The 24,334-nt window shown below is 44.0% G+C and overlaps 2 protein-coding genes across 12 annotated transcripts in view; one reads left to right on the top strand and one right to left on the bottom strand.

Annotated features, from left to right (window-relative positions):
- Positions 1 to 1,659, bottom strand: part of LOC136007655 (cytochrome c oxidase assembly factor 1 homolog) — a 52,335-nt gene extending 50,676 nt beyond the window's left edge. For 2 of the 4 annotated variants that reach the window (XM_065665683.1, XM_065665686.1), the window contains exons 1-2: positions 1,566 to 1,657; positions 559 to 717 (exon numbers count right to left, since the gene is read on the bottom strand). The gene's annotated coding sequence lies outside the window, so the exon portion shown is untranslated. Of the gene's footprint in view, positions 1 to 558; positions 718 to 1,551 lie in introns of all 4 variants that reach the window. The other 2 variants (XM_065665691.1, XM_065665684.1) reach the window with 2 other exon arrangements.
- BLVRA (biliverdin reductase A) overlaps positions 1 to 24,334 on the top strand; it is a 68,277-nt gene that overhangs the window by 30,916 nt on the left and 13,027 nt on the right. For 4 of the 8 annotated variants that reach the window (XM_065665678.1, XM_065665677.1, XM_065665679.1 and 1 more), the window contains one exon: positions 23,434 to 23,561. In XM_065665678.1, the coding sequence (XP_065521750.1) occupies positions 23,443 to 23,561 (119 nt within the window). In that variant the 5' untranslated portion in view covers positions 23,434 to 23,442. Of the gene's footprint in view, positions 1 to 5,624; positions 5,711 to 10,318; positions 10,325 to 13,960; positions 13,978 to 23,234; positions 23,256 to 23,433; positions 23,562 to 24,334 lie in introns of those variants that run through there. The other 4 variants (XM_065665680.1, XM_065665681.1, XM_065665682.1 and 1 more) reach the window with 4 other exon arrangements.

The following is a 24,334-nucleotide window of genomic DNA, read 5'->3' as shown; positions in this document are numbered from 1 at the left end:
ACTGCACAATATGAAACGTCAGTTTACTGTTCAAATTTGAGTTAAAGCTTAGACTCAAAACAATGAGTAAGTGCAGTTCAATGCTGTATTTAAGTGCAGTTGTGAGTTACTGCTGAAAGGGGTACTTACACCCCTTTCCCCTCCCTTCTGCTAGCCTGTGCAGCTTCGGTATATGCCATGTCCAGAAAGCCGTAATGCACTAGAAAGCCAACTTTCAAACAGGCAGTTGATCCCGAAACCTGATACCGGAGGTACAGCACGATATACAGCTGGGCAGTGGAATAGGGCCATCTTGCTGTCACAGCCCGCTATTACTTCAGCCCATGAGGCTGGCCTAAGTGGGGAGGCTTACTTTTTTTTTTGTTTCAGTTCAGTTTATCAGCTTCAGTCCATTTTAGCACTTCAGTTTATCAAAAACTGGCTCTGAAAGAAGCAATCCAGCCCACTCTCATACCTCATGCTCTCTCCTTGCACTTTAACAGTTCATGTGAATCAGCAGCAAGTAGTTAATTTGAGTGAAAAGCAGCTAGGCTGGGAGGCCGGAGGAACTGGACTTACCAATATGAAGGCACAGGGGTAACGTTATCTGCTCTACTGACGAAGCTAATCTTAAATTGGAGAGTTTCAGTCTTCAGAGAAACACAGCAATTTCTTTTCTTCGCAGTGTCAGACTATTAAACACGTTTGAGACAACTTGATCACTTCTCAAAGCTGTGCCTGAATGACAAAGCAAATCTGACTGTTGTTTTCTTACTACCTGAAGAAGTCACTGCAACTGACTTGCTTTATGCTTGCCCTACTTAAATTCCCCACTAGCTGTGCTTCTTGCACTGGGGTTTCCACAGCACACAGTACTGTGGGCCTGTCCCTGTTTTAAACGTTACCTCAGCCCCAGGGATGTTACCTGCCATGGCCCTCTGGGGCAGAAGTGATGGCACCCTGTGCCTCCTCCACCTCAAACCCTCAAGAGGAGCTGGCAGTGCTCCCTTGGGCAGCACCAGCTCTGGAAATCATATTTAAGTGTGTGAAACCACCCTTAGAAGTGGAGGTCTTTGCAGCAGCTTGAGTATTTTCTGTGTATCCGCCCTGTTTGTATTTGTTTGATAAATTTGCCTCACATTCCCCCCTCTAGAAGTGGTGAGATGTACTTAAAGTGCAATTACCATTAACACGGTCCTGGTAATTGCACGGCGAGGTGTAATTACTACACTCGTTCATTCAGCCTGCCAGACTGCTGCGGCCACCTCGCTGCAGACCTTCCCTCACCGCGATGCCACACGGTTAGTGCCTGTTTTCACCCCAACACCTCAGTAAGAGACCGCTGTACCCCATGCCACCGCCGCCTCCACAGAGGCACCGCGGCCCAGTCGCGCCCGCCCCCCGCGTGCCCCGGCTGCTCCACAGCCCCCTCCCGCCCCACGGCCGCCATTTTGTGCAGCGCCGAGCCCGCCGGCCCACGGTGCCGCTCACTCCGGGGAGGAGCGGAGGCAGAGAGGGAGGGAACGGCGGGGCCCCGCCGAACGGTCGTGCCCGCGCCCTGGGCCCGCCTACCCCGCACCACTCACGGCAGCGGCGATCGGCGGAACGGCTCGCACGGGGGCCGCCATTGTCGCGGCGGCGATGCCGGCGGGGCGCGGCAGGGGGCGCTGCCGGGCGGGGCTGTGAGCGGGTGCGGCTGAGGGGAGCGCGGGGCGTCGCGGCCGCTGTGGCGGCGGCGGAGCGGGGCTCGCCCGTGGTTATCCCGGGGGTGCTTTGTGAGGGTGCCGCTGCTCGGGGTCAGGGTCGGGGGTGCCCTCGGTCTGTGCCTCGCTCCTCTCGCCTGAGACGGCGGGTGTCCCGCAGCAACGCCTGTGGGAGGGTACTGGGGGAAACCTGTGAGGAGGCGGCTGCGGTTCCGTGCCGAAGCGCAGGGTTCCCTGTAACCCGCATCCCCTCAGGCAGCTCCGCGCTGGTAATGCAGAACACCCCTCAGCTTGCGTCTTTGTTCTGCCATCAGCTCGCTTTTGTGGCGGTCCGCTATTCTTCCAGGCCAAGCCCCAAACCAGTGGATACTGTAAAAACACCCTTATGCATTAAAATAAAAAAACCAACAGAATTTCTGTGTCTTTCCAGCAATCCCCAAAGAAAACTCTCTGGATCTAATCTGATGATCTGATTCCACGCCCTGATACGCTTATTAAACTTAATTACTGCTGTCCTTCGCTTATCTTTTTCATTCCAAATTTATCCCTCCTCATTGTACCACATAAGCTGGTGTCCCTGCCGGAGTTTATCCAAGCGGGCTGTCACTGAGCTCAGCGCTTAGGCTGTAGCATTTGTGAAGTGTGTGTGATTGCTGCTGGATTACAGGATCCTGAGCCTTGGCTCACGGGTTTGATTCATCTGAAATTAAACGATGAGTGTACCAGTAATTTCAGAGTGCTCCTGCTCCTCAGTGCCTCACACTTGCCTTGATACTTATTGTACAGGCTTCCAGGGTGAGGAGTTGAATCAGGCATACTCAGGGCTGTTGCCAAGCCAGTTTGTTCTCTTATCCAAGTAGTTTTCAGCTTCTTATTTATGCTCTTTGGCTTACCGCTGTGATGTAGTGCAATGTTATCTGCTATTGGATTCTCCCAAACAAACCTGTTTATTCCCGTGGAGGGCTTCTAGTAGTTGCCAGTCGACTCCTACCATCAGAATGATGATTACATTGTTTTGCATTGCTCACTTGTGCCTGACAATATAATTGACAAGTGAGAGGTTGCGAGGTTGTAGCTGAATGCATCTGCTTGCTAGGACTTGTAACGCTTGTGGGACTGTGGAAGGTGGGAGCAGGGAGAAACATGGTCTGGAAAGACAATCAGCAGAGCAAAACAGTGTGCAGATATGGCCAAAAAACCACAGACAATGAGAAGTACAGGACAAAAAAGGGAGCGGGTGGCCCAGCCTAGTGGGAACTCTTTTTTTATGCTCCTAAGAAGCCCTGTTAAGAGGATGTTTTGCATGCAAAGATGCAGGTTTTTAACCTTTCTTTCTCTCCTCCTTTCAACTAATGTCCCTTCTTTGTCTTTACCTTCAGGGGTGGTCTGACTCCTACATATCTAATCACTGTCTAAAAAATCTGTTTCATACATTTCAGACCCAAAGAAGGATTTTGTGCCAGAAGCTTGTCTACGGTTCCCAGCTATGCCTGTGCTGGCCTAATTACTCCTGCAGCCATTCTCCTTGTAATTTTACAATGGTGAAAGCTGTACAATATCTATCCAATTCTGGTGAAGTTTTATTGGTATTGAAAGGTACTAGTCATTTATAATACTCTCTCTGCTATTTCCATATGGAAAGAGAAACAGACTGTGTAAGACATTGATACGCAAGTGAAGCTATGTCCACACTGGAAAGCCTGCTGCTTTTTCCAAGGTAGGAATTTCCCCCTGCCCACTATGACTGCACTGGAGACCCTAGCTTCTCCTGCCATGCCTGCAGCTCATCTCATAGCCACAAATGATTCCTTCAGAGCCTATGTTTCCTTTCATCTCTGGAGGAAATGCTCTCCCCCCAGCTCCCCAGGTCTGGAGTTCAGTTAAATGTTGGGTTTGTTATCTAGCTACCTGAATAAATCAACAAACTTATGGCAGAGTGAGCTAAAGGCTGCATACAGGGATCAAACAGCAAGTAGTTACCTTACTCGTTTAAGCTAACCAAACTCTACGCTGTGGTGGGAAGAGGCAGTTGTACCTTCCTGTTCGGCTGCTTGTTGTCACTCCCACCTGGTTTGGGGAGCTGATTCATCCAGAAAGTAGGGTTTTTTTTAACTTTTCCACAAGGTTAATGATGAGATCAGACAGGTCCCGCATCCTGTGGAACATGTGGCTGTACAAATGGGAGCAGGGTTACTGAATCCAAAGGCTCTGAGTTACATCTGCCTCTGATCACTCCCATATGCCTTCTTTCGTATGTTCTGCTATTCGCTATGGTTTCCTATCATGTGTTAATTGATTAATTACTTTATGCTAAGCGTACAGTCACGTGCTAGTCATTAGCAGTCCCATATGTTGAACTCATGTATATCTTTAAATGCCGTATCTCCTGGCCTGCCAATCCTCCTTTATGCAATAGCACACATATGTTGTAGATCTTCATTCATGCTTTGATGGACTTGAAAATTCCTGCTCATTAGTCTTGTATGTAGTACTTCAGTTACTCTCTGGAGCTCCTCCTTACTGCAGTTGTGTAATGACTATAATTAAAACTGCTGATACATAGACCAGTGCTTTAGCTTGTGGTAATATGATGTCTTAAAAGGGGAAGAAAAGAATTCTGAAAAAAGCCTGCGACATACTTGAAACATCCTGCACAGTAATGTCAGTATAAACCCCATGTTCAGGTGAAGTTACATGTCAGACCATGGAAGTTTTGCATGAGTTTAAACTTAATTAACTGGCTCAGAAATTGTGACCCTGGAAAAGCCACTTTGCAGGGAGGAGGCCAAGTTAGTTCCTGAAGTCTTTCTGATGAGGAAGTTAGCTGATGAGCAGGAATGAGTGGGAATAGATGAAAAGAAGGGCATGTTACTCTTACAGTCACAACCCGCAGGATTTCAGAATAATGAATTTAAGGAATCTGGAGTTGCATTGAATTTTCACATATTAGAGGAAGAAGACAGGCTTCTGGTATTACTACTTACACATAGCATGGCCCAAGATTTGCCAGAAACAGACTGAACACACTGAGGTGCAAAAGAAAATAGTTACTGATTTCCCCAGAGTTATTTCTACTTTATGCAGGAGGTGGATGAGTACAGGATTTGATCCTTTGTTCCTGTAGTCGCAATGTGACGTGGGTTTAGATTCTGTCATAGTCTGTAAATTCCCAACATCAGCATGATATAGAATGACCTGTGGAACTCAGATGGATCCTCATTTCAAACACTGTTTATTGCAGGAAGGATTGGCCTGGGGGAGAATAGCTGCACCCTTACAGGCTCTTATCCTCCAAGCCCTGACAGAGGCAGCTGAAAGTCCTGTTGCATGTAGATAAGCTAAGTAAAGAGGCTGGGAGTAAACGTGGCTCTCCATGGAAAAGCTAGTGCTTCAGCACAGTATGCTATGGGAAAGGAAGCAATGCCTGTAGGAAGTGAGACAGTCTTAAGTAAGAGCTTGTGTAACATGTGTCCTGAGCTGTTCCAGCAGCTCCTTTCTCTATACCGCCTGCTCAGGCACAGCCAGGCACAGAATGATTTCTTGTCTACTTGGCTGTGCTGAAACTCCTGATTTTCTGAGCACGGACTCAGTCTGCAGCATAAATCCTAGGGATACAGCTGGGTGGACACAAGCACTGCTCATGTACCGTATCAGTAAGCATTGCATGACTGGGCTCTGGTTAGTGCCTGGCTGGGATGACCTCTGTGAGGGGCTTAACTGGGGGTCTTGCACAGGTACCCAGCGAGGTGTCAGCCCCTTGCTAGCCATGTGCAGCTTTCTTGGTGTTCTCTAGGTGACAGCTCCCAGCCTCAGTGCCTGCACCAGCCTTTCTGCAGCTGCTTCTGGCTACAGCCCGCCCCTATAGCGTCCTTATTGGATTCCAGGCCAAAGGGGGTGTTGCTGCAATGATAGTGACAGGGCGTGCAGTACATTGATACGGTGGAGCTGCAGAGCGTTGTATAAGAAGGAGCTGCAGGGAGCAGCGTTGAATTAAACAGGATCACGTTTCTCCTCTGTGAGCCAAAGAGGTTAGTGACTATTACTTAATCCCTGCTAACTGTAATTAGAATTTGGAAGCACGGCTTTCGTCTTCTGACCCTTCCTCCACCCTTCCCAAGTTTGCTTGCCACTAGTGCTTCCCCCTCGGTTGTGAAGGAATGGGGGAGTCCTACAAGTCACGTTGTCCTAACTGCTCCAAAGACACCCACCACACTAGAGGGGACTGGCCAGCACTTAGGTGGGGGAGAACAGAGAGAAGAGGGGGGACAAAAAGGGAAAAGCCTTTTGTTTGTAAGAATGTCCAGAGTGCAGTGAAGCATTGTATTAGCTTGTAAGTGATGTGGAACAGCCGAATAGCATCATTAGGTGTCCAGAGCACTGTGTGGTGAAAGGTCATTTAAAACCTTTCCTACAAAGTGTCTTCTGGGCTTGTTTTCAGAATTGCTGAGCTTCCTCCAAATCCTGTTAAAATCCATGTTTACTGCAGGTGTTTGACACCCCCTTCCGAAACAGCAGACCATTCACCTTGCTGCACCTCAGTTTACCCATGTGTGAAATGGGGATAAGAATATATACCTTTTTTAAAGAAATGTGGGGGGGCCATATTCCAGACAGCTTTTGGCAGCAGAAAGGTGACTAGTATAGAACTGGTGTGTAAAGCACGTGGACACTTTACTAATAATTACTTTATGCTGTAGTCACAGTTACCACCAATCTCTAATTCTCTTAAAAACCCCACGTATCAAGGCTCAGTCTACACACAGAGGAAAGACAGGCTCAGGCTTTATATAACTCCCCTGGCATCATGCTGAACTTCTGTGTTGGAGCTTGTTCAAAAAAAACAAGCTAGTGTTAATTAGGACAACAGTTTATTGAACTGATTTTGTGTGAATCATTTTTATCAAACTCTTTGCATTGCTTTGCCAAATTAATTTTCCTGGAAGGAGGAAGTCGTTCAGCTGTTGGTTCTCTGATTACAGATGTGAACACAGATGACACTGTGTCAAAAATCAGTAACAGTGCTTGAGCATCTTTTTTGTCATTTGTGTTGATAAATGGGACAATAAAGACAAATCTGTTTTAATAATATAAATCCAACTTGAAGTTTAATCTTCCCAAAATAAAGAGCAATAGATAGTTAAAATTGTAAATAGTTAAAATTATTTTCACATATAAGAACGCACATTTAAGAAAACCTTAGTGTTACTAAAAACTATTGTCACAAGCACTGCATGCAACTTAGATATTCAATAATCGATAGTAAAATATTAGTGATCTATATGATTCTTACTGTTGGATCAGAGAACTTCCCTTATACTGGAGGGCTGATGATGCTGGACTTGTCCTCCTGAGTTTATATCCACATGGTCAGCAATCTTCTTTTCTAATACCAACCTTGCAGTTTCTTTAGACAGTGAATTGAGTTACTGTTTGTAAGCAGCTGCAGTTTGAGTCAATGAAGTATGGTTTACATTATCCTTAAATGAATGTTAATGCTTATTTTGTAGAGCTAAAAAGGAGAATCAATCTTTGTAGTTTTCAACTTCTTATGCTTAGCATCCTCAGTATTTTCCAAATTGTTGTGCTCACTGGATGTCTCAACACCCATTCCTCACTCCCCCCCCACAGAATTCCCCAACCACCCCAAAAGATCATGTTCAGCTCTGTCAAATGTCAAAGGACCAAATGTTTTTAAGCTCAGCAGATGAGGACAGGATGAGAAAAGGGCCACTTTGGTCTCTGCATTGAAAATGAACCGTTCATGTCAAAACAAGTGAAGATAAATGGATAAATTAACTGGTCAGTTCTTGAATTAAAACATGAATTACTTTCCGTCTTACACTTTTGTGTCAGGATTTCAGTAAGAAGCAGAAGTGGAATGCACATTGGCATTTTTGCTTTTTAATGATGATTCTGAAGTTACCTCAGTTTCATATAGCTTGTAGAGAGCATATTGCCTGTATGTTGTGCAGATTTGTTGTAGGAAGATTCAGTGGGTATTTTCCATTACTATTGGTGTGGTACATTGGAGCTCCATCTGTGCTGCCATCCTTGGCTAGGTAAGCAGCAGTCAGGCAACAGGAGATAAAAATAAAAACAAAATCAAACTACATCTGGAAAGAAGTGAAGGAACTAACAGGAAGAGCTTGGATAGATGTGATAAAGCAGTAATAGCAGTGAGAGAATAACTCCCTGGGAAAGGAGTTACTGTGTTTGACACAGTGATACGGCAAAATCAACATATGCAGGACCAGGGATGACTCTTTCACCTCTAACTTTCAGGCAACCATAGGTCTTTCTGAAACTTGCAGGTAGCACTCAGGGTAGTAAAAGAACTTACATTATGCTCATACTGCACTTCAGGTTACTTCACTGAGGAGGGTAGGAATGGGGCTTAGGGACTAATAACAGTCCGAAAACCAAAATGCTTAGCAGCTTACTCCTGTAGTAAAAACCCCAAACAACCAAAAATTTGAATGTATAATGTAGAATGAAGGTTGCTGAGGGCCGGCCCCTCTCGTCTGGAGCTAGGCTTGAACATGGAAAGTGTTCTCATGCATGTAAAGCCAAGCTTCTGGGTTTTGCATCTTGCAACTTTATGTGCAACTGCAATAAAAATATAAATATATGTTTGACCTGTTCCCTCTTTACTAAGCAAAATGAACTTTCACTTTTTGTTTAACTGAACTTAAGTGTTCCCTAGACTCATGTTTGCAACCCAGACAAAGCTCTACTGTGCTAATTAGAAGGCATTGCAGAAAACACACCTGTCTAGAAAAGATAATGAAATGCATTTGCTAATCCTTTTACTCCAGATGAGTGCAATCTACCACTTTAACAATGAGTTCAACAGCATAAAAGAAGTTTCTCCTTTTTTTGGTTTTGTTCATTCTTTCTTCTAAGTTTAGCATTATAAACCAGTTAGACTCTATTTGGGGCAACTAGTGTTCTTGTTATAGTAACTATCCTAGATGCTAAATTAAAGGCTGAACTACAATGGCTGATACAGCAAGCGTTCTCATGGCTCAAGTAATGTTACTGTGGTTATTACCTTTCCCTCTTAGTGAAATGTGTAGGCAGAAAAGGATCTTTATTGTCTTGTTATTACCTTTGTTCTGTGAAGGAGAGAAGAGGAAAGCTACCAGAAAGAACATGGAATTATTAAATAACCCCTAAACAAGAGGAAGAAGTGGTACAGGATATGAGGGGAGAAGCTGAGACTACAGTCAATGTAGTTGAAATGCCATGGATGTTTTTTTAGCTATGCCAGAAGCTGCAGAGCCTTGAGAACTTTTCTGTTGCTAGGGAGAACAGCCCTTTGTCAGTATTTACTCCCTTTTGCAGGCTCCGACACAGATCAGCAAAGGAAAACTGGTTAGTCTGTTGTTTGGTGATGAATTTTGAGAGTGCAGTGGCTTGCTTGTACTTGTCTTCGGCATAATTTGCTGATATTATTTAGGCGCAGCAGCACTATGTGCGGCTGGAAGTGGGTCAGTGTGTTTGTGTAGATCTCTTTGAGCTTAGGGGTGACAGATTCAAATGTATAAAGGACTGAGATTATTTTTTAGTACTCATTAAATAAATTTAATAAAATGAATTTGGACGGAGAAGGCAAATTAACTCCTGGCTTCTGTCTTCTTCTAAAGCTATGATTCTGTAGCGGCAAAAATCTGCAAGGAACTTGCAGAAAAGGATAAAAATGAATTCTCCACTGGTGGCAATTGACTGTTAAGTGGTGAGGCTGTAAACGGGAGTGATACACTTATGGCACTGGAGGTGACCATGGGCTTCACCTGCTTTCATTTTTGGTGCCCAATGTAAGACAGAATAGCCTGGTTTAGTTTGGGTTTTTTCCCCAGAAGTACAGAGTATTTGAATTTGCAGTCTGAGTAATGATGAGTTCATCATCCAGAAGCCAGCATAATTGGTATCAGCGGCTGCTGAAAATGTTTGCTCTAGGAAACATGTTTTCGATGTGATCTTCTTTGTAATCTTCTCAAATGGCAGCAGCTGAGCAAAATGTTGATTTTTCGAAATCTGTTTTACTAACTTGCATAGTGAAGTGGAATAGCTATCCTTGCATTTAGCCCAGTATTTACAAAGGTAAGACATACTGTGTGCTCTTATATGCCTGGCATCTGTAATGAGACCTTAAGACTAAGAGCTGTTGACTAAATCTTTTCAAAACAAACAGGTCATCCACATGAGTTCTCTTGTTGTTTAAAAATAACATTATTCTGACAGGTGTTTCCAACTCAGTCCTTTCCTTTCCCGGTGACAACCGGCCTGGTCTAGTAGTATTTGCAATATAAGCACAATGAAAACACAGCAAAAGAACCATAAAAATATCCATGTTATATGATAATATAAGCAGGACTTGAAGTGGCTGGATGGCAGCTGGTCCTCAGTTATAGTGGGGAGAATAGCTTCACATCCTTTCTGCTCTTGCCCTCCGAGCAGAGAATGTGGCAATGTAATCCTCTGGTTGCTCTGAGTCCCTTTTTCTGTTACGACTCCACCAGAAAGGATGCTTTCTCAAGAGAACAGAGATGGAAAACAGAGTCTTTATTCTCTACTTGCTCTGAAGAAGACCTGGTTTTGCACCAAGGAAATGCATGAGGCATGTTTCCCCCAAATGCAAGGTCAGCAGTTTTCTTGCATTCATGTACTTGGGTTGGGAGAGCACCCTTCAGAAGAGCTGTTGATCCACTCACTGCAGCATAGTGCCATCCCTATCAGTTGGCCAGTACCTTCCCAGCATCAAATAACCTGTAATATCAGAGACAAAATGTTCCCGTTTTCAAAACACATGAGGGGAAGTCTTTCTATCCTAGATGCTGCTAAGTTATCAACTCCTAAGGAAGCATGAAGGTGATGATAACCCTGGAGATGAAGTTTCTTTTTGGTTAAATGACTACTAAATGAGGCTTCAACACTTCATCTTTTGCCTTTGGGATCTCATGCTGCCGTGCTGACAGAGATGGCCTTTTTCATCGAAAGAGTTATCACGAGCAGGGAGAACTGATGCAGTTGCCAAGTCACTCTCCATCATATTTGAAAAGTCATGGCAATCAGGCTCAGTCCCCAGTGACTGGCAAAAGGGAAACATCGCACCCATGTTAAGGGGGTTGTACTAGATGATCTTTAAAGGTCCCTTCTAACCCAAACCATCCTGTCATTCTAATCAGCAGAAGTTCAATATACATTCCTTTACAGTGTGCTCATTATTTTTAATTTCCAGCTCTTTTATGACATTATTTTTCTTATGTGCCTATCTGGAGTAAAGTTTCCTATTCCAGACTGCAGAACTAAAATCCGTGTGGTAGGAGGAAAAACCATCCAGCCTGGCAGTAAATGTAGTCAAATGGCTTGTGACCTGTAAGTCTTGCTCACAAGCCATTGTTTGACCATACTGTTACACTCTTTCTGTGGCTCAGTTGAATCCTAAGCTGATAGATCCAAGGGGACTCAGAGGACAGATCATTGCAGGCAGTTGTCATTTATGTATTCAGAGCTGCTGAGGCTTCATTGCTACCTTTATATACACAAGTCTGACCATGGGAGGGAAGAACGGAGATTGATTATCTGATATCTAAGGGAGGTATCTATAAACCAGTGACAACTTAGAGGTGCATGTTTAGAGTCTGTGTTTATGGTATTAGTGTAGGATGCCTTGTGATATCCGTTTCTAATGATAAAGAGTTTATTTATCTGAAGCCCATTTTAATTTGGGGAGGCCGCAGTCATGCCCAAGATGTGGATGGCTTAAATAATCGAAACGAATCTTACACAGTGAGCTTCTTTCCCAGAACTTCAAAATGCTGTGTTGAATTACAGTAGCAGAAGGTAAGAAGAGATTTAAACTGATATTTAGAAAAGCTGCAAGGCTAATAAAGCAATGAGCAGGATTGCTGTTACATTTTAAAATCACTTTTATGTTATCATTGGTAGCACAGATGGTGGTGGTTCCGTACAGGCACTCTCTTCAGAACTCAAGTGACCTCTTTGGCCATTTAAAAGCCAGGAAGGTTGTGAGTGCTCCACCCCTGGCGGTGTTCAAGGCCAGGTTGGATGAAGCCTTGTGTGGGATGGTTTAGTGTGAGGTGTCCCTGCCCATGGCAGGGGGGTTGGAACTAGATGATCTTGAGGTCCTTTCCAACCCTAACTATTCTATATTCTATGATTAAAAGAATGGTGCAGTTAAGGACATAAGCTTGAGGTGGGGACAAAGCTCTTTATAAGAGTAACTGTTAAATCATTTCACCAAAATACTGCAGAACAAAATGAAGTTGCTATATTCTAGTAAGATCTGGGCAGGAGAGAGAAGTGCCTGTATTATGTTTCAAACAGGATTATTCACTCGTGGAAATCTGCTTCCATGATCCAGTTCTTTTTCCACCTCTTCTACATGGTGTATTTCCCTTTTCCAGTGGCCTGAGTATTGTCTGCTCCTGAACCTTTGCAGCAGCTGTTTTAGTTATTGCAAAGTTAGGCGGTTGTGCCGATCCTGCCTTTGATGGGATATGATCCATTTGTTCAGCCACAGTTGGTGTAACTAAAATACCGGTCCACATTAAGCCCATTCACTTGGCAGAGGAAATGAAAAGAGCAGTACTGGGTTCTTTTATCTCAGTTACATGGCCATGCTGGTTCTCAATAGGCTGTGCATTTAAAATACTCCTTCAAGCAGGCAGGCAGCTTCACTAAAATCTTCCAGCTCCACATCTTTGAAAACAGATTGTGAGGAGGAAAGGTTTTTTTTAAGCCTACCCATCAATTATAGTTATTTTCACATAGATTTTAGAGAGGGTCATGAGTTTTGTAGGTGCTGCCAGCAGTTTTGCTGGTCCCAAACCAACAATTTTTAACAATGTAGAAACTATGATGCCCCTAATATGCTAGCACAATCCATCCTTATCCTTCTCCAGCTAATGTCACTGGGTGGACCCAATCAAGTTTATAATTTTTAATGGGTTTTGTATTCACTACACATCCATGTCTGAGAGTTGCCATATATATTCATCTACCTTCAGACATGTTTTAAACATCAGTAGCTGTTGGAGTGGCTTGAATCAAGTAGAATCTTCTGCTTTGCTTGCAGTTGGACCCAACTTGATGTCAGTTTTTTAGGTCCTTGTGGAGACTTTTGGAACAATAGGTCTGGTGATGGTGGATCTGTAAAGAGACAGAAGAGTTGTAAAGAGGAACCATTTTGTATGTCATTCTTTCACTTCTCTGTCAAGCCTTAGCATAAGCATGTCAGGCTCTAGGTTGGCACCCTTGAAGGTTCCAGTTTAGGCATGATCAGAGCTGTCTGTCCGTACAGGCAAATCAAAATTGGAGGGTAATTTAGCCTTCTTCTTGGCATATGAAACTACATCTCTGCTTGTAGAAATTGCAGGGTTTGGTGTAGGCAGACCTAGGAACTGGGAGATGTGGAGTTTGTGTTGTGTCCGGTTATACTCAAAGGAAGCAGTGTTGTGCCTAAAACTTTGTGTAGGATCTAATGTGCAGTTGAAGTACTGCAGGAAATACGCTTTTACAGCATTCCTGTAACCTAATTGTTTTTAATTAACTTCCTTATCAGTGCGATTTAAGTAGGATACCAAATGCCCCCTCTAGTGGCAGATATTTCGGTAAAGGTGATTTTGGCTTCTTGGGACAACTTTACCAGATGAGTAGCATGCCATTAGTACTTGACTGCTAAATCCCATTGAATTGCTGACTAGCTGTTCATGAGAGAGCTGGCTAGTGGCTGGCCTGTATATTCTTTAGTGTCGTGATGCCCAGTAAGATGAAAAATACTGAGCTCTAAAGTTAGAAGGGATTTGAGTAACCTCAATTGTTATTCTTCATCCAAGAGTTATTTTTTTTCTTACTCAGACAATTGCTGAAATAGGTATATTTCAAAAATTTAATGGGAATGGAGAGCATCTACTGCATTTTTCAGACCCTACTGAAGAGTGTTAGACTGATAAAATGACAAAGGTGTTAGCTGTTGCATGCATCATTTTTAGGATTACAGTGTTATGCCAAACTTTATCTGCTTCCCAAGTTTTATCAATGTAGTTATTAAAGAAAACCCCAACTTTCTATCCCTCTCAATTGATACTAGAAGGGTGAAAACATTTTTGCTGGGGTAGAAGAAGAGAAAGTTTGCTAAAAAAAGGTATGCTTGTCTGACTAGCTACAATTTACATGTATATTATTTGCTCTGAAGAGAGTGTGGGGCAGGCCTCTGGTGTTATGAGTTGCATCATGCTAACGGTGGAGGCAGGAGGCTTCATCAGCCACGGTAAGCAATATCTTTATGGTGATTGCAGCATGTAGCAGGAGTGCTTTTTTTGTTTGGGGAATTCTCAAAATAGGTTGGCCTGTTATAGATCTGGGATGCAGTGACCTTTAGTGGACCGGAAGATAGGTATCATCAACTGGGCTGAGTCCAGAAAGATATTAAAAGAACGTACTTGTGGCTGGATGTGTTTTGTTCTTCTGCCTGCTAATATTACAGTAAACAGCAAAAGCTCTTATTTCTTAATGTACTTGCAGGAGCATTCTTGTTGATGTCAATGGGATTACTTGTGATTAAAGCTAAGCCTGCATAAAATTCCTTGTAGGGCTGGGGTTTCAGATGAATTTAACAGCAAAAGAAGGGAAAGAATGTTTCACATGTTATGTGTACTGGTTTATGTAGATATTTCTATACAAACATTACTTATAGCCACCTTTTCTAGATGTCTGATCTGTGTAGGGTTTCCTACAGTGAAGAAGAGAGGTTATAAGGATACCTGTGTCTTACATAGCACTTAATATCACGAGGTCTGAGAATGCTTTGCAGAAGAGAGAACTTTCCCCTGTTCTGGAACTGGGAGGACTGACAGGAAAAGGAGATGTGATTTGCTTGCTTCAGATCACCCAGTAAACTTATGGAAGAAAGTAAGGATACAACCTGGAAATACAGCTTTCCTGCATCTGCTCAGCCCAGCTCTGCATTTGTTAGGCCTCTAGAGAAGAAAGTGATTGTAGAAAGGACTGCAGTAATGGGCAGGCAAATTCAGGGACAGATGTAGTAATTTAGAAGATATATCAGAACATTTCTCTGTAATTGTCTGTCATCACTTTCATTACAGCAAAGGCTTGGAAGCCTCTCCTGGCATTAGAGTTTACCTGCAAAGCACCTGTGAATTGTTCAAGTGAGGTGAAGAAGCCACTTACCTTATTAGGTGACACAGGGAAAACAAAATGAGCAGCAGAAGGGAGGGAAGGGAATGCAGGGAGATTATTTGGCATGTCCCAGCTCCCTGCCCGTTCAGCTACACCTCGTGTGATTAGCTTCAAGTAAAGTTTCCCCAAAAATGCAGGTATGGATGAGCAGTCCTCCTACTTTAATATGGAAAGCTCTCCATTTTAAAAAGTGCAAGAGTCGGCACAAACCTACAAGGTCTCTTACCAAACGGGTGTTTAAGCAGAGTCTCAGTGGTTAGCCATGTGGAGACTTTACTCTGGTGGCTTTATTGTTCTGCAGGGAAGCCAGGGGACACTGTTCATGGTCCACAGGGAGCTGGCAGAGTTCAAGTCTAATAGCTTTAGTGTTTACATGAGCGTTAAGTCAAGCGAGTGGTGGATTATGTGTATCATGCCTTTTTATTTTTCTCCTTTGAGCAAGTACCATTTTTAGCTTTACTCAGGGTTATTTTCTCCAGCCTGTGTTCAGACACCGACTGCTACTGGAGCAATAATATTGTTTGATCCCATAGAAAACTCTGATCTGTGAACTGCTGATAGCGCCATACCATAGCACATTCTCCTGAATGCTCATGTGAAATTGGACTTCACTCCAAAGTAACTGACAGTTGCTTGTTAAAACACTCTTCTTCTACTGCCAGGGACAAATCCACTTTCAAAAACTGGTAGTACATTAAAGCCTGAAAGAAATGTTGGGGACTTTCTGTGGCTCTCTCTGCTTGAGTCATATGCCAGTTAGCCATGTACAAACAGCCTTTGGATTAAAGAATAGCTGTGATGAGGCTGCAGTTACGTGGGGTTGTTTATTTACCCACCAGAAGTTTTACAAAGCAATCTGTAATTCCCTCCTGAGTAGTTCCTGGAAACTTAACATTGGAAGGAATGGGTTGGGGTTTGGCTTATTTTAAGGAGATATTTTTATATTTATGAAATAAAAAATGAAGCCCTTCATGTTGCCCAGGGAGGCTGTGAATGCTCCATCCTTGGGGGTGTTCAAGGCCAGGTTGGACAGAGCCTTGGGTGACATGGTTTAGTGTGAGGTGTCCCTGCCCGTGGCAGGGGGGTTGGAACTAGATGATCATAAGGTCCTTTCCAGCCCTATGTATTCTATGATTCTATGTCATCTTAATAGTTTTCAGGTGCCTTAAAGCAGGCTCAGTTCTTTCCTGGATAGTTCTAGCCTTTAGCAGTGTAGGTGTATCAAAATATAATTTTTTCTCTAAGAGTTTCAAGCAAAATGAGCCTGACTGAGGACTTAGCTTCTCTACACACCTCTGGGACTCCATCTCAGAAATGTTATTTGGCTTTATTTTCCTTCCTCAGACTAGCAACCAAATCTGAACCACAAACGGTGATTACAGGCAGAGAACAGGATGAAATGGTCATTCATAGCCATGCACGTATGTCACAGCAGTTCTGATTTAGTCACCCACAGGGTGGAATATGTCATGTATTAGAAACAGATCTTTGGATTCTTCCAGTACCGCTTATGCTTTTTATATTACTTTTGTGAAATGTCTTTGCTACAAGTATGGAGTTGTAGGCTGAGGAGAGCTGCCTTAATGTGATGGCAGTCAGGACCACTGCAGACTCTGGAGTCAGCAGGGTTAGGCTGCAAAAGTGTGTTTTAATAAATGTTTTTCTTTCTGCTCAGTTATTAATGCTGGAGACAGCATATCTGTTATGAGTGCAGTCATTTATTATTAATCACCCATTGTACAGAGTAAAGGTGCTTGTTTGGCAGCTGTAACACAGCATCTGGCCATATCTCAATATAACTACATCAACTTCAGCTTTGGCAGCCAGCTGGAGAACCAGAATTTAATCAGAAACCCTGCCTATAAATGTAAAATGACGCATGTGTATTGTTCAAATTGCATTTGAAAGCTGGGAAGAAAAGACCATTCTGGCTGCTTCCAAGGCACAGTGGTGCTAGTCAGGATGAAAGACTGTTTTCTGCTGGCAAACCTCTGTGAGAGTTGGTGCCTTGAAGTTACAGCTCACCAGAGCCTATGTGCCTGCCAGGAGACTGGGGCCTGGGTTGTGATGGCCAGAGTGATGAGTGTGAGAGGTGGAGAGGCACTGGGAGGAGGTGGGAGGTGGGGGGTGTGATACTTAAGACTGTAACAAACAGCTGTCAAGGAAGATGTATGTGGTTGCTCTGCAGCTTCTCGGTGCTGTTGTTTTCCTTTGAAATATGGAAACTGTAAACGGTCTTGGCAGGTTTTCAAGAAAATTTCTGACTCTCATTTTATGGCCAATTAATGTTTTAAAAGGAAATAACGAAGAGTGTTCGTGGTTGCTTTCCTCACTGTCTCTTTCTTGCATAAAGACTACTTTTATCTCTTGGTTGCAGCAAAGGCAGAGCAAAAACACAAAGTCACGCTCCAGTGTGTTAGCAGTGGAGCAATTACTTTCTTTGCCTTCATTTCTGTTTTTCCTTCAAGTTCTGCCTACAGTTAGGATTAGTGACGCCTATGTATGGTCTCCTTGAGAAGGTACTTCAGCACATACAGGTGTTAAAGCAAGTAAATGGCTTTCTGCAGAACAAAGGATATTTATGCCTTTGAATGGGCTGTTACATTGGAGCATTTGTGCAGTTCTTCCCTTTAAAAAACAGCACTAACAAAAGCCACATTGTTCAGCTCCTGCTTTCTCTGCTCCAGGCAGATGTGTCTTGCTAATACTAGAGGATGAGAATAAGATGGGGTGGTACAGGCTCTAGCATGTACCAACACCCCTCTGCCAGGTTGTGACTGCTGTTGTCTGTCCAGTGTTCCCCTAAAAACTTCTGTTGAGGAAGATGCTGCAACCCTCATCTCAGGGCTTTGCTGCTGTAACAGGAGATACATTTTCTGTGATGTTTAATCCATAAGTCTCCTCACAGAGACCTCTGGAAAAATTCCTCAGTCCATTCTGGTTTACGTTAGGGGAAGATATCAGGCTGATGCAGCCTGAAAGGGGCAGGGCTGTACAGCTCCATGGACCCTGGTCCAAGCAGACTGAAAACATACTCCTGGTCACCACACACACAAAGAGCACACATATATACCACATATATAGACATGTATGTGGCCAGCCACACAGATTACAGACACAGCACTCATAGAAACACAAATGGCACGAGCAGCATCTCTGGCTGAAGGTCTGCTAGTGAGAATATATATATATAAAGTACAAGGTGGATCCCTCCAGCAGCCAGGCTCAGACACCCAGTCTGCCCAGTAGCAGCCCCAGAATCCCAGTCTCTGTTGCTGGCACTTGGCCGTGTGAGTTCTCCTTTATTCTTTGGAGTACTGGTGGCTGCCTGGAGTGTGGGGGTTGTATTGTGTATTTTTAAGCAGCAGGAAGGGAATGATGACGTGTCAGCACTCAGGTTTGGTAGAGTTATAGATTTAATGTAAGCAAAGATCTGACAGGCATAGAAAGGGGTGCTGGAGGGAGAATTGCTGAAAAATCACTGTGGGAATGAAATGGTTCAACTGTTGAGTTTGCAGAAGTGAACTAACCTTGACATCAGTGTTTTCAGATTAAGTACTCATCCGTAAGGTTCCTGCTACTCTTAAGATACGTGTGGCAGTAAAGCAGTAGTCACTTGAAGTGGCACAATTAAAAAGACCAGGCTGGGAGTGCTTCAGGAAAGCCTCCCACATCAGTGTTACGCTATTGCAGGTGACATTAATGGCAAAATGTTTCGATTTTATGTGAGTCACACATTCATCTCTGTGGGAATGAGACTTTGAAAACTACAGGGACAATGCACAAGGCTTACTGACATTCTCTGTGTACCCGTTCTCAACCTGTCATGTCTAGAAAGGCCATGACAAATTTTCTTGACGGGAAGATAATTCTTCAGTTCTGCCTTTTACCTCCGCTCTGCATTGGCCTTTAGTGATAGTACGCAAAACAGAAGTAAGCTTTGCTCCCCATGAGCTCACCTTGGTGAGGTAAGAGGTTTTGAGATGTACGGACTGAAGTCCCATTGTGATTGTACTGGGGAGGCACACACTTGCTGGGTGATTGATCCCTTTGGGCATACTCCATTGCTTGGTTTGCTGCTGTTTTACTGCTGAATTTTGCAAGAATATTTTGAGTATAGAGCTGTTTGTTTGGGTTTTTAGCCTAGATCTGCCCAGTGGAGGAAATAAGCTGAAGAGTCACAGAAATCTCAACAGAGAGCAGAGGGGTGATGTGACAATGATGTATTAGTGTAGGATAAATGATCCTCTTCAGCTAGATGCCTTTCTCATCTCTACCTCTGCGTCATGCAGGGCCTGTCTCCCTGGGTAAGAGGACCGCCTTTGTACTGGCCATCAGTGGGAAAGAGCTCCCACACCAGCCAGCACTCACCATGCCCCAGTTCAGAGGGGACCCTTGGTGGGGCTGGCAGAGCTTTGTGCAACCAGGCCAGGCCAGTAGGTGCTGGGTGGTGGGAGGTACTCCTCAACCACAATCTGCGAGCATGAAGGATGTCCCTTTCTAATCTTCTCCTCAGCCCCTTTACTTTCCTACAGCCACTTAGGTGGAGAAAATGCTTTTGGACGCAGGCTGATGCACTGTTCTATCACTTACTGTACATTTCTTTTTTCAGTATGACAGGAGTCAAAGTTCAGCAGCCTTAAAAACACCTCTGAAATAATTTTGTTAAAGCTTTAACCAATATCACTGATTTTAAGGAAAAAGCATGGAAGACAGGCAGAGCAGTTTACAGCTTGGGCTTCCTCCTTCATCATTTTCCTACTTGAAAGAGAATGTTGCTGTTATCCTCACGCAAAGGTTTGAAGTAAGGAGTAAATTTTCATATATTCATCTGGACTCTCAGATATATTCTCTATTCTGCTCTTACCTGGTTCCAAAAAACACCTAATTTACTTTTCTCCCTGAGCAGCTGCAGGATTTGTTGTGTGGGCAAAATGAGGGTAATAAAAAGCTGCAGCAGGGATGCAGACATAGCGATTTTTCTCCTCACTATGTGCAAAAGCAAAGGCTCTGTAGCGTACATTTAGCAGCTGTCTCTTTCCGTGTGGATACCGTATTAGCCTGCAAACCTTGACCTGGACCGAATGGCTGGTTGCCATGACAGCGTGTTGCATCAGAACAGTTATTGGGTTTAGGTTGAAATCATCTCGCCCCTCTTAAAATGTGATTTCTGGGGAGGTCATCAGGTGAAACTTGGAAAGTTTTTTCAAAGGAGAGGCAAAAATGTTGATGTTCAGCAACACGAGCATCTGCCGAGAGATGTTCTTTGTTCATGGCAAGAAGGTAGGTAGCTCCCCACCTCCTCCACTTCATTGGAGAAGGAGGTCAGCACATCACCAGAGAAACAAGCAGTTCTTGGAAATGAGATGACTGTAGGAGGGTCAGGGGAATCTGTCTGCTGTGTGACTCCCAGTCCCAGTCCCACTAAAGGCAGTGGGTGAACATTAACAGTTTAACACTCCAGTAACCTTGAGAATTTCTGAACTTAAAGTAAGTCCATGATCAGTTACTCTCAAGCAGGACTGCTTCTAAACCTCTGCTGAACTGGTCCTGATTCACACTGAGGCCCTTTATGACTATAATGAATTACAACCATACACTTCAGAAAAGCATTTCTCTGGCTTTTTGATGGCTCTGCTTGGCAAGATCCTAGAGACTGTCCTGGGGATCAGAGGGGCTGAGGTTGATCTGCAGGGACAACCTCTCCAGAGCACAGGTATCCCACTCCAGTGTGCTGCAAGCAGAGCCACGCGTGGCAGAAAGCTGGTGTGGATTGGCAGGGACCTGACGGAGCTCAAACACAAGAAGTGCACAAGCTGGGAGGGACTATCCAGGAGGGACATAGAGACAGTGACCAAGCTTTGCAGGGGCAGAGCTAGGAAAGGCAAAGCTCAGCTGAAGCTGAAATTAGCCACAGGAAAAGTTTCTCTGGGTGCACTGGCAACAAAAAGGCTGAGTAAATCTGAGCCTGCAGCTCAGTGGGGCCAAGGTGAAGGAAATTAAAGGCACTTGATGCCTTTTTCTGCTGTGGCTTTGACTAGTAAAGGTCTCTCCTCAGACTTCCTGGGTTTCTGAGTCTGCTAACAGTTGTCTGTAGGAATTTAGTGTTACGCACAGTAGCGGAAGACAGTGATAGAGCTCTTGAGCCAATTGAATGTACAGCAGCCCCTGGCACCAGACAAGGTACATCCAAGGGTGCTGAAGGACTTGGTTGTTGTCACTTTGAAGCCAGTTGGCGATCAGGAGAGGTTCCTGGTGACTGGAAAAGGGCAAGTACTGTTAAATGACTTTATTAGCCACCTGGACAATAGGATGGAGTGCAGCTTTGGCAAGTCTGTGGATGAAATCAAACTGGGGACAGTGGTCAATGCACCACTGATGCCTGGGGAGGCTGGAGAAACGGCAGACAGGAGCATCCTGAAGTTCAGCAGAGGCAAACGTGGAGTCCCTTGTCCAGGGGGGAATAACCCTGTGCATCAGGTTGAGGACTGCCTGGCTGGAAATTCAGAAAATGCCCTGCAGAGGCTAGTGGACAAGTTGAACCTCAGTGCACAGCATTCTCCTCTGACAAAGAAGAGGCTAACCTTGTCCTTGACTACAATAACAAGAGTGTAGCTTGTTGCATTGAAATGGCAAAAAGCAACAAGGGAATTCTGAGTAGGTACTAAGGAGTTAGATACTACTACTACTACTAAGAAGTAGATACTAAGAAGTTCTTGCTGTGAGGCTGGTCAAAGGCTGCATCAGGGACCCTGGGAGGTTGCCAGATTCACATCTGTCACTGTGGGGTCAGTCAGAACTTGGTGTGACCCTGGTGTGACTGAGTGGGGTTTGGATTGGGTGACCTCAAGGAGTTTCTTCCAGCTAAGATTGTTCTGCAACACTCAAGTCTCTTCTCTTCAGCCATAAAATTAAGCCCAGACCAGGGCTCTGCCTGTGGATGGAAGTGAAAATGGGTTGTGTGCTTATATTACTCTCTTTTCCCCCTTGCTTGCTCTTGGTCTTATACATCTCTCTTTCCTTCTTTTACAAGGAGGGCTTTTACAAGTTTCTTTTACAATGTGCCATCACGTTGTACCTCAGATATTTGGTAATGACATGTCACTGTAATCCCCCTAGAAAACTCTTCCAATATCACTCACTTCTTTTATATTAAACACGCTGCTGTGTGTTTTATTTACCCTGGTACCCTTTTGGCATGTGTAAGAAAGCAGAGTTCAACACTGACAGGAATATCTACATAGGCAGGAGCTCATAATAAAACAAAATCCAAATGACATTTGATTTCTTTGATGAACTTTTCTCTTGGTGCAAGTTGATGTAATTTCTTAGCAGCTGTCAACCTCTTAACACTGCCAGAACAGTCTCTTACAGCTGTGCTGCTGCACTGTGATCTCGTCAGACAAGAGGCACAAGGAGGAGTGAAGTGGGGTTGTCCTTTTATCCATTTAAGTCTTAGGAGGATTTGAAAGGCTGCAGCCAGGTAGTGGAACTGATTGAAAGAGTTCACGTGGGTGAAGGGACTGGCAGTGGCAGGAAGGAGAACACTGAAACAGAAGGAACAGAGTTTGAAGGGATGCAGTAGTAGGATGGAAGGAATGGAAAATGCAGTGGGCCTGACTTGGCTTGGTTTTAGGATGGCTTTCCTGTAAATCTTAAAATTACTGTACAAAGTGTTGCTAGTCCTCAGGGTGGTGGAACAGTGCAGGTTTGAAAGGTTACAGCAATTGCCTAGTGCTTCTGCAGATCAGTGGCAAATCATAAATCCAACAGGAGAATTTATTACCAGTGGTCCAGCAAGTGCAATTCCTGGCTCATCCTCTCTATGATGCAATTGTGGCAGGAATGCACTTTTGGGAGATGTAAATCTTGAAGACATGCCTGCTTGTCATTAAAGGGATGGCAGAGCTTTCTTCATGCGTGGAAATGTCAAGCTGACATCTTGACCAAATTATGAGATGGTTGGTTGCATCTTGACGTTGTAGGACATGCCAGTGGTTACACAGGGGAAGAAAAGATGCTCTTTGCTTCCTGTCCCAAAGTATTTTAGCTATGCTGCCGTGCACCATGAATGTTGGTGTGGCAGCCCAGGGCAGGCTGTGCTGCAGACGCTCAGGAAGTCAGCAGGATTTATATAAAGCTCTGCTGGGTTTGTAGAACTTTCTGGCTCCTTTCCAGCATGGAAATGGTGATATAAATAGCAGAATGCCTCACTTTTGAAGTCTGACTTCTATTCACAGAAAGGAAGAACTTTGTGCTGGAGCTGTGATATCATAGCTGTTAAATACAAGTCTCAAGGCCAGCCCTGTGACAGTCTGAACCGCTTGACCACATCTCAATGGGATGCAAGTGAGCTCAGTAGCCTGTAGCATCACCCCTCTGTTAGCTGGTTGCTGACATCTGAATAAGGTTTGGCTGTATAAAAGAAGGGTTTAAGAGTAAGCCACCATCCCTCCTCTCTTCCCAGATGCTTCTCTCCCTGCTGAAAGACAATAAATGTTGCTTTTTTTTTTTCCCCTTTGGCCAGATTAACAAAATGTTTGGGACAGTGGTGGTTGGAGTTGGAATTGCTGGCTTAGCACGAATCCGGGACTTGATGAATCCGATGCCTTCCAGCCCTTCTGAGCACCTGAAACTCTTTGGATTTGTGTCCAGGTTAGAAATGTCATCTTAGCATGTTTAATATGTGTACTGTAATGATTCTTTCTTCTGGTGCACGTGCCTTTCCATGAGGAGGACTATTATTTGAGAGGGCAGGGGATGAATATCCGAAGTCTTATATTTCTCTTATAATTAAGGCTGTCTGAACAGGGAAAGTGTATGCAAATATGCCTGTCATTCTGAGTGGCAGCTAGGAAATGAGCACAGAAAGCTTTGCAAGAGGGAACTAATGGATTACCTCAGTGAGATTCCTTGCAGAAATTGCTAAAGTAAGAGCTGGGAGATGTTCACGCTGTAGGATCTGTGTGGTAAAAGGAAATGCAGTTCTGTCTAACTGAGATTTCCTGTAGGTTCAGAGTGGTACAGACAGTAGTTACTCTAATGAGCTAATGTTTGCATGACATTTGTAGAGATGGTTAAAAGACGTAAGTTTTACAGAGTTTAAAAAAAGGTGTGCTTTACAAAAACAGAAGTTGGTAACGTTCCTAATAATGCAACTTCATCATAAAATTAAAATTATTTTCTTTTTGACCAGGTACTGAACCGATAGTGTCTTTAAAGAAAATCCCTTAATTTAGTACCTACAGTAAAGTTGCTTCTTGGAGAGCCAGAGTTTTTCTCACTAGCTTGGAGACATGGAAATTTAGTGTATACCTCCCTCTGAGCATTTCTGCTAGACTGTCTGCCCCATAACATCAAGGTTTTAAATAGTTAAGCAGTACATGTATGGATCTCCGACTATGAATGTATTTTTCCAGCTATATTTA

The sequence above is a fragment of the Lathamus discolor genome, chromosome 2 (genome assembly GCF_037157495.1).
Source record: "Lathamus discolor isolate bLatDis1 chromosome 2, bLatDis1.hap1, whole genome shotgun sequence".
Lineage (NCBI taxonomy): Eukaryota > Metazoa > Chordata > Aves > Psittaciformes > Psittacidae > Lathamus > Lathamus discolor.
The sequence above is the reverse complement of the archived record's forward strand: the minus strand, read 5'-3'. Positions and strand labels throughout refer to the sequence as shown.